Here is a 16,288-nt window from a genome sequence, read left to right as displayed (position 1 = left end):
AAAGTTTGTGCGCTGAGGGGATCATATAAAAATCGGTGTATTTATATGGGACATATGCACTGTTTTAAAGACAGATTTGCCTGTGGGTGGCAACCGGAACAGCTGTCATTCCGTAGTAAACGTGCGTCATTCCGCCTTACGTGACATGTATAGTAGGGTACAGGTATAGGCGGATGTTTGTAGAAAGGGAAAAGTTTGTGCGCTGAGGGGATCATATAAAAATCGGTGCATTTATATGGGACATATGCACTGTTTTAATGACAGATTTGCCTGGGGATGGCGACTGGAACAGCTGTTTTTCCGTAGTAAACGTGCGTCATTCTTTATTATGTGACATGTATAGTAGGGTACAGGTATAGGTGTATGTATTTAGAAAAGGAAAAGTGTGTGCGCTGAGTGGATCATATAAAAATCGGTGTATTTATATGGGACATATGCACTGTTTCAAAGACAGATTTGCCTGGGGATGGCAACCGGAACAGCTGTCATTCCGTAGTAAACGTGCGTCATTCCGCCTTACGTGACATGTATAGTAGGGTACAGGCGGATGTTTGTAGAAAGGGAAAAGTTTGTGCGCTGAGGGGATCATATAAAAATCGGTGTATTTATATGGGACATATGCACTGTTTTAATGACAGATTTGCCTGGGGATGGCGACTGGAACAGCTGTTATTCCGTAGTAAACGTGCATCATTCGTTATTATGTGACATGTATAGTAGGGTACAGGTATAGGTGTATGTATTTAGAAAAGGAAAAGTGTGTGCGCTGAGTGGATCATATAAAAATCGGTGTATTTATATGGGACATATGCACTGTTTCAAAGACAGATTTGCCTGGGGATGGCAACCGGAACAGCTATCATTCCGTAGTAAACGTGCGTCATTCCGCCTTACATGACATGTATAGTAGGGTACAGGTATAGACGGATGTATGTACAAAGGGAAAAGTTTGTGCGCTGAGGGGATCATATAAAAATCGGTGTATTTATATGGGACATATGCACTGTTTTAAAGACAGATTTGCCTGGGGTGGCAACCGGAACAGCTGTCATTCCGTAGTAAACGTGCGTCATTCCGCCTTACGTGACATGTATAGTAGGGTACAGGTATAGTCGGATGTTTGTAGAAAGGGAAAAGTTTGTGCGCTGAGGGGATCATATAAAAATCGGTGTATTTATATGGGACATATGCACTGTTTTAAAGACAGATTTGCCTGGGGGTGGCAACCGGAACAGCGTCATTCCGTAGTAAACGTGCGTCATTCCGCCTTACGTGACATGTATAGTAGGGTACAGGTATAGGCGGATGTTTGTAGAAAGGGAAAAGTTTGTGCGCTGAGGGGATCATATAAAAATCGGAGCCTTTATATGGGACATATGCACTGTTTTAAAGACAGATTTGCCTGGGGGTGGCAACCGGAACAGCTGTCATTCAGTAGAAAACGTGCGTCATTCCGCCTTACATGACATGTATAGTAGGTTACAGGTATAGGCGGATGTATGTACAAAGGGAAAAGTTCGTGCGCTTAGGGGATCATATAAAAATCGGTGTATTTATATGGGGCATATGCACTATTTTAAGGATAGATTTGCTTGGGGATGGCAACCGGAACAGCTGTCATTCCGTAGTAAACGTGCATCATTCCGCCTTACGTGACATGTATAGTAGGGTACAGGTATAGACGGATGTATGTAGAAAGCGAAAAGTTTGTGCGCTTAGGGGATCATATAAAAATCGGTGTATTTATATGGGACATATGCACTGTTTTAATGATAGATTTGCCTGTGGGTGGCAACCGGAACAGCTGTCATTCCGTAGTAAACGTGAGTCATTCCGCCTTACATGACATGTATAGTAGGGTACGGGTATAGGCGGATGTATGTACAAAGGGAAAAGTTTGTGCGCTGAGGGGATCATATAATAATCGGTGTATTTATATGGGACATATGCACTGTTTTAATGATAGATTTGCCTGGGGATGGCGACTGGAACAGCTGTCATTCCGTAGTAAACGTGCGTCATTCCTTATTATGTGACATGTATAGTAGGGTACAGGTATAGGTGGATGTATGTAGAAAAGGAAAAGTGTGTGCGCTGAGGGGATCATATAACAATCGGAGTCTTTATATGGGACATATGCACTGTTTTAAAGACAGATTTGCCTGGGGTGGCAACCGGAACAGCTGTCATTCCGTAGTAAACGTGAGTCATTCCGCCTTACATGACATGTATAGTAGGGTACGGGTATAGGCGGATGTATGTACAAAGGGAAAAGTTTGTGCGCTGAGGGGATCATATAAAAATCGGTGTATTTATATGGGACATATGCACTGTTTTAATGATAGATTTGCCTGGGGATGGCAACCGGAACAGCTGTCATTCCATAGTAAACGTGCGTCATTCCGCCTTACGTGACATGTATAGTAGGGTACAGGTATAGGCGGATGTTTGTAGATAGGGAAAAGTTTGTGCGCTGAGGGGATCATATAAAAATCGGTGTATTTATATGGGACATATGCACTGTTTTAAAGACAGATTTGCCTGTGGGTGGCAACCGGAACAGCTGTCATTCCGTAGTAAACGTGCGTCATTCCGCCTTACGTGACATGTATAGTAGGGTACAGGTATAGGCGGTTGTTTGTAGAAAGGGAAAAGTTTGTGCGCTGAGGGGATCATATAAAAATCGGTGCATTTATATGGGACATATGCACTGTTTTAATGACAGATTTGCCTGGGGATGGCGACTGGAACAGCTGTTATTCCGTAGTAAACGTGCGTCATTCGTTATTATGTGACATGTATAGTAGGGTACAGGTATAGGTGTATGTATTTAGAAAAGGAAAAGTGTGTGCGCTGAGTGGATCATATAAAAATCGGTGTATTTATATGGGACATATGCACTGTTTCAAAGACAGATTTGCCTGGGGATGGCAACCGGAACAGCTATCATTCCGTAGTAAACGTGCGTCATTCCGCCTTACATGACATGTATAGTAGGGTACAGGTATAGGCGGATGTATGTACAAAGGGAAAAGTTTGTGCGCTGAGGGGATCATATAAAAATCGGTGTATTTATATGGGACATATGCACTGTTTTAAAGACAGATTTGCCTGGGGTGGCAACCGGAACAGCTGTCATTCCGTAGTAAACGTGCGTCATTCCGCCTTACGTGACATGTATAGTAGGGTACAGGTATAGGCGGATGTTTGTAGAAAGGGAAAAGTTTGTGCGCTGAGGGGATCATATAAAAATCGGTGTATTTATATGGGACATATGCACTGTTTTAAAGACAGATTTGCCTGGGGGTGGCAACCGGAACAGCGTCATTCCGTAGTAAACGTGCGTCATTCCGCCTTACGTGACATGTATAGTAGGGTACAGGTATAGACGGATGTATGTAGAAAGCGAAAAGTTTGTGCGCTTAGGGGATCATATAAAAATCGGTGTATTTATATGGGACATATGCACTGTTTTAATGATAGATTTGCCTGTGGGTGGCAACCGGAACAGCTGTCATTCCGTAGTAAACGTGAGTCATTCCGCCTTACATGACATGTATAGTAGGGTACGGGTATAGGCGGATGTATGTACAAAGGGAAAAGTTTGTGCGCTGAGGGGATCATATAAAAATCGGTGTATTTATATGGGACATATGCACTGTTTTAATGATAGATTTGCCTGGGGATGGCGACTGGAACAGCTGTCATTCCGTAGTAAACGTGCGTCATTCCTTATTATGTGACATGTATAGTCGGGTACAGGTATAGGTGGATGTATGTAGAAAAGGAAAAGTGTGTGCGCTGAGGGGATCATATAACAATCGGAGTCTTTATATGGGACATATGCACTGTTTTAAAGACAGATTTGCCTGGGGTGGCAACCGGAACAGCTGTCATTCCGTAGTAAACGTGAGTCATTCCGCCTTACATGACATGTATAGTAGGGTACGGGTATAGGCGGATGTATGTACAAAGGGAAAAGTTTGTGCGCTGAGGGGATCATATAAAAATCGGTGTATTTATATGGGACATATGCACTGTTTTAATGATAGATTTGCCTGGGGATGGCAACCGGAACAGCTGTCATTCCGTAGTAAACGTGCGTCATTCCGCCTTACGTGACATGTATAGTAGGGTACAGGTATAGGCGGATGTTTGTAGCTAGGGAAAAGTTTGTGCGCTGAGGGGATCATATAAAAATCGGTGTATTTATATGGGACATATGCACTGTTTTAAAGACAGATTTGCCTGTGGGTGGCAACCGGAACAGCTGTCATTCCGTAGTAAACGTGCGTCATTCCGCCTTACGTGACATGTATAGTAGGGTACAGGTATAGGCGGATGTTTGTAGAAAGGGAAAAGTTTGTGCGCTGAGGGGATCATATAAAAATCGGTGCATTTATATGGGACATATGCACTGTTTTAATTACAGATTTGCCTGGGGATGGCGACTGGAACAGCTGTTTTTCCGTAGTAAACGTGCGTCATTCTTTATTATGTGACATGTATAGTAGGGTACAGGTATAGGTGTATGTATTTAGAAAAGGAAAAGTGTGTGCGCTGAGTGGATCATATAAAAATCGGTGTATTTATATGGGACATATGCACTGTTTCAAAGACAGATTTGCCTGGGGATGGCAACCGGAACAGCTGTCATTCCGTAGTAAACGTGCGTCATTCCGCCTTACGTGACATGTATAGTAGGGTACAGGCGGATGTTTGTAGAAAGGGAAAAGTTTGTGCGCTGAGGGGATCATATAAAAATCGGTGTATTTATATGGGACATATGCACTGTTTTAATGACAGATTTGCCTGGGGATGGCGACTGGAACAGCTGTTATTCCGTAGTAAACGTGCATCATTCGTTATTATGTGACATGTATAGTAGGGTACAGGTATAGGTGTATGTATTTAGAAAAGGAAAAGTGTGTGCGCTGAGTGGATCATATAAAAATCGGTGTATTTATATGGGACATATGCACTGTTTCAAAGACAGATTTGCCTGGGGATGGCAACCGGAACAGCTATCATTCCGTAGTAAACGTGCGTCATTCCGCCTTACATGACATGTATAGTAGGGTACAGGTATAGACGGATGTATGTACAAAGGGAAAAGTTTGTGCGCTGAGGGGATCATATAAAAATCGGTGTATTTATATGGGACATATGCACTGTTTTAAAGACAGATTTGCCTGGGGTGGCAACCGGAACAGCTGTCATTCCGTAGTAAACGTGCGTCATTCCGCCTTACGTGACATGTATAGTAGGGTACAGGTATAGTCGGATGTTTGTAGAAAGGGAAAAGTTTGTGCGCTGAGGGGATCATATAAAAATCGGTGTATTTATATGGGACATATGCACTGTTTTAAAGACAGATTTGCCTGGGGGTGGCAACCGGAACAGCGTCATTCCGTAGTAAACGTGCGTCATTCCGCCTTACGTGACATGTATAGTAGGGTACAGGTATAGGCGGATGTTTGTAGAAAGGGAAAAGTTTGTGCGCTGAGGGGATCATATAAAAATCGGAGCCTTTATATGGGACATATGCACTGTTTTAAAGACAGATTTGCCTGGGGGTGGCAACCGGAACAGCTGTCATTCAGTAGAAAACGTGCGTCATTCCGCCTTACATGACATGTATAGTAGGTTACAGGTATAGGCGGATGTATGTACAAAGGGAAAAGTTCGTGCGCTTAGGGGATCATATAAAAATCGGTGTATTTATATGGGACATATGCACTATTTTAAGGATAGATTTGCTTGGGGATGGCAACCGGAACAGCTGTCATTCCGTAGTAAACGTGCATCATTCCGCCTTACGTGACATGTATAGTAGGGTACAGGTATAGACGGATGTATGTAGAAAGCGAAAAGTTTGTGCGCTTAGGGGATCATATAAAAATCGGTGTATTTATATGGGACATATGCACTGTTTTAATGATAGATTTGCCTGTGGGTGGCAACCGGAACAGCTGTCATTCCGTAGTAAACGTGAGTCATTCCGCCTTACATGACATGTATAGTAGGGTACGGGTATAGGCGGATGTATGTACAAAGGGAAAAGTTTGTGCGCTGAGGGGATCATATAATAATCGGTGTATTTATATGGGACATATGCACTGTTTTAATGATAGATTTGCCTGGGGATGGCGACTGGAACAGCTGTCATTCCGTAGTAAACGTGCGTCATTCCTTATTATGTGACATGTATAGTAGGGTACAGGTATAGGTGGATGTATGTAGAAAAGGAAAAGTGTGTGCGCTGAGGGGATCATATAACAATCGGAGTCTTTATATGGGACATATGCACTGTTTTAAAGACAGATTTGCCTGGGGTGGCAACCGGAACAGCTGTCATTCCGTAGTAAACGTGAGTCATTCCGCCTTACATGACATGTATAGTAGGGTACGGGTATAGGCGGATGTATGTACAAAGGGAAAAGTTTGTGCGCTGAGGGGATCATATAAAAATCGGTGTATTTATATGGGACATATGCACTGTTTTAATGATAGATTTGCCTGGGGATGGCAACCGGAACAGCTGTCATTCCGTAGTAAACGTGCGTCATTCCGCCTTACGTGACATGTATAGTAGGGTACAGGTATAGGCGGATGTTTGTAGATAGGGAAAAGTTTGTGCGCTGAGGGGATCATATAAAAATCGGTGTATTTATATGGGACATATGCACTGTTTTAAAGACAGATTTGCCTGTGGGTGGCAACCGGAACAGCTGTCATTCCGTAGTAAACGTGCGTCATTCCGCCTTACGTGACATGTATAGTAGGGTACAGGTATAGGCGGATGTTTGTAGAAAGGGAAAAGTTTGTGCGCTGAGGGGATCATATAAAAATCGGTGCATTTATATGGGACATATGCACTGTTTTAATGACAGATTTGCCTGGGGATGGCGACTGGAACAGCTGTTATTCCGTAGTAAACGTGCGTCATTCGTTATTATGTGACATGTATAGTAGGGTACAGGTATAGGTGTATGTATTTAGAAAAGGAAAAGTGTGTGCGCTGAGTGGATCATATAAAAATCGGTGTATTTATATGGGACATATGCACTGTTTCAAAGACAGATTTGCCTGGGGATGGCAACCGGAACAGCTATCATTCCGTAGTAAACGTGCGTCATTCCGCCTTACATGACATGTATAGTAGGGTACAGGTATAGGCGGATGTATGTACAAAGGGAAAAGTTTGTGCGCTGAGGGGATCATATAAAAATCGGTGTATTTATATGGGACATATGCACTGTTTTAAAGACAGATTTGCCTGGGGTGGCAACCGGAACAGCTGTCATTCCGTAGTAAACGTGCGTCATTCCGCCTTACGTGACATGTATAGTAGGGTACAGGTATAGGCGGATGTTTGTAGAAAGGGAAAAGTTTGTGCGCTGAGGGGATCATATAAAAATCGGTGTATTTATATGGGACATATGCACTGTTTTAAAGACAGATTTGCCTGGGGGTGGCAACCGGAACAGCGTCATTCCGTAGTAAACGTGCGTCATTCCGCCTTACGTGACATGTATAGTAGGGTACAGGTATAGGCGGATGTTTGTAGAAAGGGAAAAGTTTGTGCGCTGAGGGGATCATATAAAAATCGGTGCATTTATATGGGACATATGCACTGTTTTAATGACAGATTTGGCTGGGGATGGCGACTGGAACAGCTGTTATTCCGTAGTAAACGTGTGTCATTCTTTATTATGTGACATGTATAGTAGGGTACAGGTATAGGTGTATGTATTTAGAAAATGAAAAGTGTGTGCGCTGAGTGGATCATATAAAAATCGGTGTATTTATATGGGACATATGCACTGTTTCAAAGACAGATTTGCCTGGGGATGGCAACCGGAACAGCTGTCATTCCGTAGTAAACGTGCGTCATTCCGCCTTACATGACATGTATAGTAGGGTACAGGTATAGGCGGATGTATGTAGAAAGGGAAAAGTGTGTGCGCTGAGGGGTTCATATAAAAATCGGTGTATTTATATGGGACATATGCACTGTTTTAATGACAGATTTGCCTGGGGATGGCGAATAAAACAGCTGTCATTCCATAGTTAACGTGCGTCATTCCACATGTAAAATATGTGAAATCATCTTAGTAAGAAGTGTACAGAAGATATAGTTCATAGGTTTAAGATTTTTTTAAATATTCATAAAAGTTTAGTCTGCTGCCATTATAGTCAATTGGCATTCTTTTTCTTCAGACCAGCTTGTCATTCCTTTTAGTACGTCCCCTTCTTTTCACCTGCTATTCAGAGGCGAATCTTTTTCGCCTATGACATTGTATGGACGTTCTGCGTAGTCGAAAATCAGCTGGAATTGAATACGGAGGTAAGTTCCGACCTGGCGAAAAGACGCCATCGGCGATACTTTATGCGGAAATCAGCTTTTCGCGTAATTGAATACGGCCCTTAGTTTTAATATCTAGATTACTGTAACTATGTTAATACTTTAGTTCTATAGAACAAGTATTAACTCGTAAATCAGAGAATAAGGGTAGCGAAAATCAAGATGAATCTATATAAAAAGAGAACTCGTACTGCTCACTTGGTCAATTCTGAAAAACAGGAATAGATCCAAATATGTGAAGCCGGGGCCTGGCCATGATAACATGCATTGCTGGCTGTTGCTAGGGGAAGGAGTACTGCTAGTACAATGACCCCCTCTCTGCGCTCTTACAGTCAGGCCTGGAGGTGGGGGAGGAGGCGGCACCGGGGACGCGCGCTGTATGTCGGTATGTGACGCCGGGAGCGCGCACTGGGCTGCCTGCGCTGCGACGGGTCACGTGACAGCGTCAGCTCCGTTCCTGCTCTCTGCACTGTGCTTTTGAGTCCCGAATTTCTCAAGGAAGAAGCCACCGATTCCCTTCCGCGGAACCGGGCCGCACACACCAGCCTAACGACTGTGACGCCGCCCGGTATGGAGTGTCGGGAGCGGAGTGACAGCGGCGCGAGGGCCTGACCAGCAGAACGAGACGGTGGCGCGCGCGGACAGCCCCGGGGATGGCCTCCGGGTGACCCGCCAGGGCAGCAGCGGCAAGGGGGTCTGCGGCCTGGGAGCTCAGGCCCTGCACCGTACCCCGGGCGCGACGGCTCCACCTTCCTCCTCCCCCTGCCAGTCGTCAGGCCGGGATTGCTGGTGGAGGATGTCTGGCCGCCGCTGCGCCGGGGCCTCGGCTGCTGCCCACGGAGACACGGCAGCGGCGGCGGCCGGGGAGCCGGCCCGGGAGCTGTTCGAAGCCTGTAGGAATGGTGACGTGGACCGAGTGAGGAAGCTGGTGACTGCCGAGAACGTGAACAGCAGAGACATTGCCGGCAGGAAATCCACCCCGCTGCACTTCGCTGCAGGTAACCGGCCGGGGGCACTCTGCTTTTCCCGGGGAGATCGCCCCATGCTGGAGTTGAATCAAGCCTCCTAAAAAGGGGAGAAGTTACCCTTAGCAACTAATCAGCTTCTACCTATCATTTTATAGAATGTATTGATAAGTGCAGTTAGAAACAGATTGGTTGCCATGGGCAACTTCTCCACTATTACTCTTCTACGCTATTTAGACGGATGTGTATAGATCCTCTTCAGTGAATGTACCAGACGTGGAGTGAAGGTGGAAGTGCCGCTGTTATTTTGTCTCAACTGTAGTATCTGGCCACCAATAGTAGAAATTTGTACCCTTGTGTGATTGCCACGCTTCGGGTGCGGTGGCTCTGTTTGCTCGCCACAGGTTCTTATTCCCCCTATGTCCACATGGATAGTAACTGATGTCAGGGTGCATCTACTGAAGGGGAACTACCTGCTAGACAGTTTAAGTCTCCTCAATGTCTGGTTACAGCTCTGCTCCAGGCTAAAGGTGGCCATACACGGCACAATATAAATGCTACATCGTGTTGTGTATGGGCACGATATCGCAGGGTCGTAAATTGCATCCCCAGATCTCCCCACATGTTCATGTGATCTGGGATGCGATGTACGATCCCATTCAGATGGTGGAGGGGGCAGCCGGCATATCGTGCGGTCAGCGGGGAGCACACGATTGTCAGCGAGGACAGCAAGATCCGTCTGCCGATGGATCAGCAGTCGCCCTACACGGTGCTTCGCACCGTGTATGGCCAACGTAAGACTTGGCCAACATAGTGCAATCCTTGTGCAGAACTCTTTGGAGTGAGGTTTCGTCAGTCTTTGCAGAGCCTTCCTCCCAATTGGCTCTGTCACTAGCCAATGTGTCTCTTAATTGCTGGCCCTAGTGTCTGTAGTGGTCAGGTAAAATCACTGTCATGTATTGGAGATGGCCTAGTTATCACACTATCAGTCTAATCTGTACCCCTATAAAAACAGCCACATGAAAAGCATTACAGCTTGTGTCCCCTGCACTAAAGAGGTTTATTGTTGCCGTCATTATTACTATGGATGAGGACATAGCCACTCACCCGGTTGGTATCCCTAATTTTACTGTCACTGGCGTTTGCAGGGGAAGTAATAGCACAGTGTTATCACTGTAAATGTGAAATACCAATACATGGGACTGTCCTCTACATCCTGTCCCCAGTACAGGAGAAAGTTGGTGCACATGGGACGGTCTTCAGTTCCAGGGCCTCTTTTTATAGTGCCATTGAGACCTAGAAAATGGGATAGCCAATGTATTTTCCATATGTGTTTAGCCGGCAGAAACAATACACATATGCATTCTTGTACATTAGCTTTTTGTGCATTCTCCAGTGGAAGGTAAAACATTTGCTTCTAACTGAAAATCATGAGTGGGAAACCCAGATGGTTAAATGGGGACTAGTTTTCTAGACTGGGTTTGTGGGGGTTTTTAATGATCTGGCAGCAAAAGAGCCTCTGTAACTGTAGATATTGGCTATTGCCCCAGGAAAACCAAAAGGTGCATTATGGCTTTTTGGGCTTTTGTCAAGTGTTCCACAGACAAGTAAAGGGCACAGGTTGTAAGGCAGAATACGTGTTTTTTTGATTGTCGATTTTCATATTTCGCAGTTAAAGAAAAAAAATAATGCAGCAGCTGTAAGCTTATTAGTTTGAGAAAAAAAAAATGCAGGTTCAAACTATTTTATAAATAGTAACTAATATTTTAGGTTATATGTATACAGCACTAGTTAGTTTAAGACTATCTGTAAATTTGTTGAATAATTTTTTTATTTTTTGTACCTTTTTTTTTATATATTCTAATAAATGTTACTAAATGAAAGCCCTACCTATCTTAGAGAATATGATCATGTAAACTTTGGCAGAGTAAGACATTATTGTCAGTGCTCTTCCTTGTACTACATGTATGAATATATCTATCACTATAGAAATGGGCTTTGTATTCATATTTTGATCATGCCCCAACCCGGCATTACAGAAATAAAATGTGATTTAAGTTTATTTTTTTAAAACCATATGTAAACTACACTTAATAAACTGGTTTCATGTAAGGATTGAGAGGAGACTGGGCACAGGTATATTTAATTTCTGTTTTGCAGACTATTATTGCCAGTTAAACTGTCACAATGTAAAAATAAGGTTGGTCATGAAGGTGGAAAACCTGCCTTTCATGAAGTGGTTAAAACAATGAATCTTCTCCTGCATGTCCTAACACCAGGTTGGCTCTGTTACAATGATACTTGGGTAACAGGATGGCTTTTCACATAATTCACTGCAATTTTGGGAGCCATACTTAACAGACTAAATTACTTTGACCATGTTTTTTTCCAACACTCTGCTTGAGTCCCATTGTTATAAAATAGTTAAGCAGTGCTCCCCCTAGTAACTGTGGGAGGAGGAATGTGGTGATCATAAGTACCAAGCAGCAGCACTTGTGATACTGACTTAACAATTCCAATACATGTTGTTTGGTTTTAATATTGTGCTTTACAGGTATAACAGTAAGCACTGGTTGTAGGCAGTCACTCAGCAAAATCTAGTTACTACAGCCCTTATGGCCAAAAGTGCCAAGATCACAGTGACGTTCAATAAATACTCCAGTGTATTAAAGAGCTAAGAAAATGACTATGAACAGCAAAGCTCAGAAATAAAGGCCAATGATGATGGAAAGGATATTCAGTGTAACTCAAGGCAGGCCCAGTCAGGGTAAGCACAGCAATAAGTAAAAGAACACAGCATTCCAACAGGTGGATGCTGCAGTAACTAGAAGGCTTAAGAGTCCCCTTGTAGTGGGTTGATACCGTAGGTTCCATTAAGGGTTTTATTATTCAAGTAATCATAGATTTTGTTTTCCAAGGTGAGGAGGTGCGTTTTTTTTTGTGTGTGTGTGGAAGGAAAGGGGGTGTGGGAATGTGGGTTGGTGTTCTGGCTCTATTTTATGATTTGCTGTAAGGCATCTGGGCAGTCCCAAAATAATGGACAATGGGTGCGGTCATTAATTTAACATTGGAAATGAGTTTGGCTTCATTATGTTATCCCAAAATCTGGCAATTTTGGGACAGGTACACCTGGCATGTAGAAAGGAGCCACCACAGTTCTTTCAATGCTGAGTTGAAGTTGTGCCAAAATTCCACTGGAGACTTGTTATGAAGGAGCTATAATATATTTCTAGGAATTTTCTTTGATATGGGTTGAGATCAAGGACCTGGACACTTCCTGATTGTAGAGCATGAATCCTCATCTGGATGCCTACCCCGATCACATTCCCAGGCAATCTCCTGAATGGATAAGATCCACCATTTGAAAGAGAACCACAATAGCAATAGTACTCCAGTTGCGTCAGGGACCTGGCAGCTTTTGTCTTGATGAAGAAAGAGATATTTACATATTAGTAAATATTTAGAACATCTCACATCAAACGTTTGTCATGTTAGTTCTAATAAAGTGCAATTCCCCATGTCCAGGAGACTATGTACCGCACTGATACCTTCAGAAGGCCAGTGAATAAAAATAGAAGACTTGACAAGGCGCAAACTGAAAATTGTCCCAGAGTAGAGTGGGCCAAGGTGGTGCTAAAGTGTGTTTTACGGTGGTTCTATAATTTGGTGGAGAAGCAAACTCTCGTGCTTTTTTAACCCATGGGAACATTGGTACTTTTTAATAATTGTATTGAAAGACTGGCTCGATTCTATTGATCGCAAAGTAAATAGCGCCGGGAGGGAGCTCCTGGCGCTATTCAATTCAGCGCGCTGTTAAGGATTTCTTATTGCACCCCTCCAGGGGTGCGAGCAGAAATCCGACAAAAGTACAGGCGCAATGCTGTTTTCTGCCCTTAGCTTCGGGAAAACAGCATCGCGCCGGGATGTTTAGTCGGAGAATGCCCGTTCTTGCGACTGAACACACTATTTAAGGCGGGAGAACGGGCATTCCCCGACCTAACAGCGCGCTGAATTGAATAGGAGCTCCCGGCGCTATTTACTTCGCGATCAATTGAACCGAGCCCTATATTTGTTTATTAAAATATAACTGTTAGAAAATTATATATTTGTGCAGCTAAAAAAGTTTTCCACTTTACAGAACCCTTACTTTTTTAAAGTGCCCCTTCCCTGGCAAATGCCATTACCTTCCCGACCAGATTAATGTCATAATTTTGCTATGTGTTGATTAAGCTGACAATATCATATCTGCTTTGTGTACCCATTCTAATTGTATTTTTCAATATATTTTGAGCCTCTGGCTTTTTGCTTGTATTCACTGGAATTAAATGCCAAAAATTAAATTATTTTTTTTTTTTACTCCAATGCTTTCAATTTAGTCAATTTCACAATCAACATGAACAAACGTGTCCAGCCACAGTTCCATTGTACACAATCACTATATACCTAGATAACTGATAGTGATGTTTCTACAATGGCTGTCAATGGTGATAGATTAGCCTCCAGTAGGAAGTGGAATAATTATAGTCCCTCTCAGTGGGGGCCTATAGCAGAGATTGTATATTCGGCAGAGGGGGGCAGTGAGTTAGTCAGTCGAATTTCTAAGTAATGTGTATGAGGTGTTTAATATAATTTTCTATAAAACAATGTCTTCTAGTTAGAAAATTAACTGAATCCCACTTTGGTTTATCTGCTACTGATGTAGGACTTAATGGTTTGTGTGACTGAAAGGTTATTTACATGGTCAATTAACTGGCAATGTTGTAAACCTTTATGACTGGCAGTAAAATACTATAGCCTGATAATGGGCTTTGTCTACTAAACAGTAAAACTAGAGTTAATAAATGAAGGGTGTGCATTTTAACATTAGAATTGTCAAGCGATACAAAGTGCCCATTTGCATTTTATAGTTGCACATTTTCTAGCACATATAATCTGTGCTAATTTTATATCCAGGAGTGGCATGTGAATTTTCATTGCTGTACTTGTGCCCTATACCTTTATTACATGTAGTAATGCTTTCTGTTTCATTGAAAATTTGGTAAGCAGGCTAGGAAGTTGACATTAATAATTTAATTGTCTTTATTCTGTGCTTTTTGTAAACCTTGGTATAGATCTGCAGTGGCAGATATGTAAGCGCCACAAAATCAATAACTGAAGTTTTCCCGTAGAATTCCTATCTTTGTTCATTGCTCCTTATCGATTTTGCTGGCCATGAAATTCCCACAAGTCAGCTTCACTTACCCAAGAAGTGTTATATGCTGACCTCTGGAATATATTATTATGGCAATATACTGTACTGTACATAGTAATGCAGCTGCAAAACGAGCGGGATCCGCGGCTGCCGGATAGATAATGGCCGTTCAGTGTGTATGAACGACCATCATCTAAAGATATATCTGCACTCGACCTGCAGATATATCTTTCAGGCGTGTAGCCACCTGAAGCAGCACAGGCACCTAGCTCTTTTATTCCGATTTTTAATCTGGTCAAGTTATTTCTCAGGTCTTTTTCAAAATTTGATAGGAGCAGAACAGATTAAGAGACCCTATGTGTGTATGTCTCTATGAATAACTGTTGCTACGTGGTCTTGTCTTATGTTGGACAGTAAGTTAAGAATTTTCCTCAGCAGAAGGAGCTGATTTTTCTTCTAACTTTTCTTGGGTGGCTACATAGACGATATTTTGAACGTTTTGCCCAACTCCAACAGATCGGAACGGCAAAACGTCAAGTGTGTACTCTCTATGCATGCTCCCACGCCGTCACCTGTCACATTTTCAAGTCGGCCCTACATGCTGTTCAGTCTGAAGATGTGACTGATGATGCCATGCATGTGGATGCGGCAAGGGGAGCGACATATTGTGCGGTCGTTCACCAAATCGTGTAGTGTGTATGGAGCACACAATATATTTTGTTGTATCTGCCGTCGGCTGGGTACACAGGTTGTCTCTGTACCCAGCTTTAGACTTGTCTGCAATGTCTTCTGTTAAGCTGGGTACACACTGATAAATATATTGCTCCTTTCAATGGGCGATATATAGGGTAATGCCGGGTGTGTACAGCGGATATGTCTGAACGACGTTGTGCACAGACATATCCGATCTGCTGTGCAGATAGATCGGTCATCTGCTGGTGTGTGCGGGCGACCCGTCTATCGCCCGTACACATGCTGCGGGACCCGGCGGTGATCGACAGCTCAACTGGGCGGGCAATTTAAATGCCCGCCCAGTTTGAGCTGTCAAGGTCGGAACATCGGCCAGACTACATGTGTGTATACACTTACCAATCGTCAGGTTCGGTCGACCTAGTGTGTACATTGCATTAGAGTAGGGGTGGGCAATACGTGCCCCCCAGCTGTTGTAGAACTACACATCACAGCATGCCTTGCCACAGTTTTGCTATTTGGCCATGCTAAAAATGTTGCAAGGCATGCTGTGGGATATGTAGTTCAACAACAGCTGGAGGGCCGCTTATTGCCCATCCCTGCATTAGAAGAATCGCATCGGAAGCAAATGTAATCAGGACATGGCTAGGCACATAGATGTTCCATTGTGTTTGTTAACGCTGCATAAACCACTTCTCCAAAAACTGTATCTGCAGCTTTCTTTATAGAATATACACATTTTAAAGCCAGACTACAGAAGTACATTAGGCTGGATGCATTGCAGTGTTCATACAATGCTGCTGCAGAAACAAACTGTGCTAGTGCTATCAGCTTCTGAGCCAAGTATGATTGCTCTGCCTTATGCTCATGTTTTAAACATCTCTTAATTGTGATGTTTTATATAATATGTTTTGTGGATTTTTCCTTTAGATTCATTATCAACAAATGTTAATGGAAGAAACTTGGTTGATGCTGAACTATACCTGTGTTTTTTTTTTTTTTTTCCCCTTTGGACCCTTGTTTTCCTTATTTTAATATTACAATGGTTTCCAAAAGTGGTTTTAACAGACAATC

At 43.1% G+C, this 16,288-nt stretch overlaps 1 protein-coding gene across 3 annotated transcripts in view; it reads left to right on the top strand.

The window, feature by feature from the left end:
• Window positions 1-8,756: 8,756 nt before the first annotated feature.
• The window catches only part of TNKS2 (tankyrase 2), a 72,517-nt gene continuing 64,985 nt past the window's right edge, over window positions 8,757-16,288 (top strand). For all 3 annotated transcript variants that reach the window (XM_088476470.1, XM_088476478.1, XM_088476459.1), the window contains exon 1: window positions 8,757-9,366. In XM_088476470.1, coding sequence (XP_088332596.1) covers window positions 9,165-9,366 — 202 coding nt within the window. In that variant the 5' untranslated portion in view covers window positions 8,757-9,164. The remainder of the gene's footprint in view (window positions 9,367-16,288) is intronic.

This window comes from Taudactylus pleione, unplaced genomic scaffold, assembly GCF_031769625.1.
Source record: "Taudactylus pleione unplaced genomic scaffold, aTauple2 ptg000016l, whole genome shotgun sequence".
NCBI classification, from domain to species: Eukaryota; Metazoa; Chordata; class Amphibia; order Anura; family Myobatrachidae; genus Taudactylus; species Taudactylus pleione.
The sequence above is the reverse complement of the archived record's forward strand: the minus strand, read 5'-3'. Positions and strand labels throughout refer to the sequence as shown.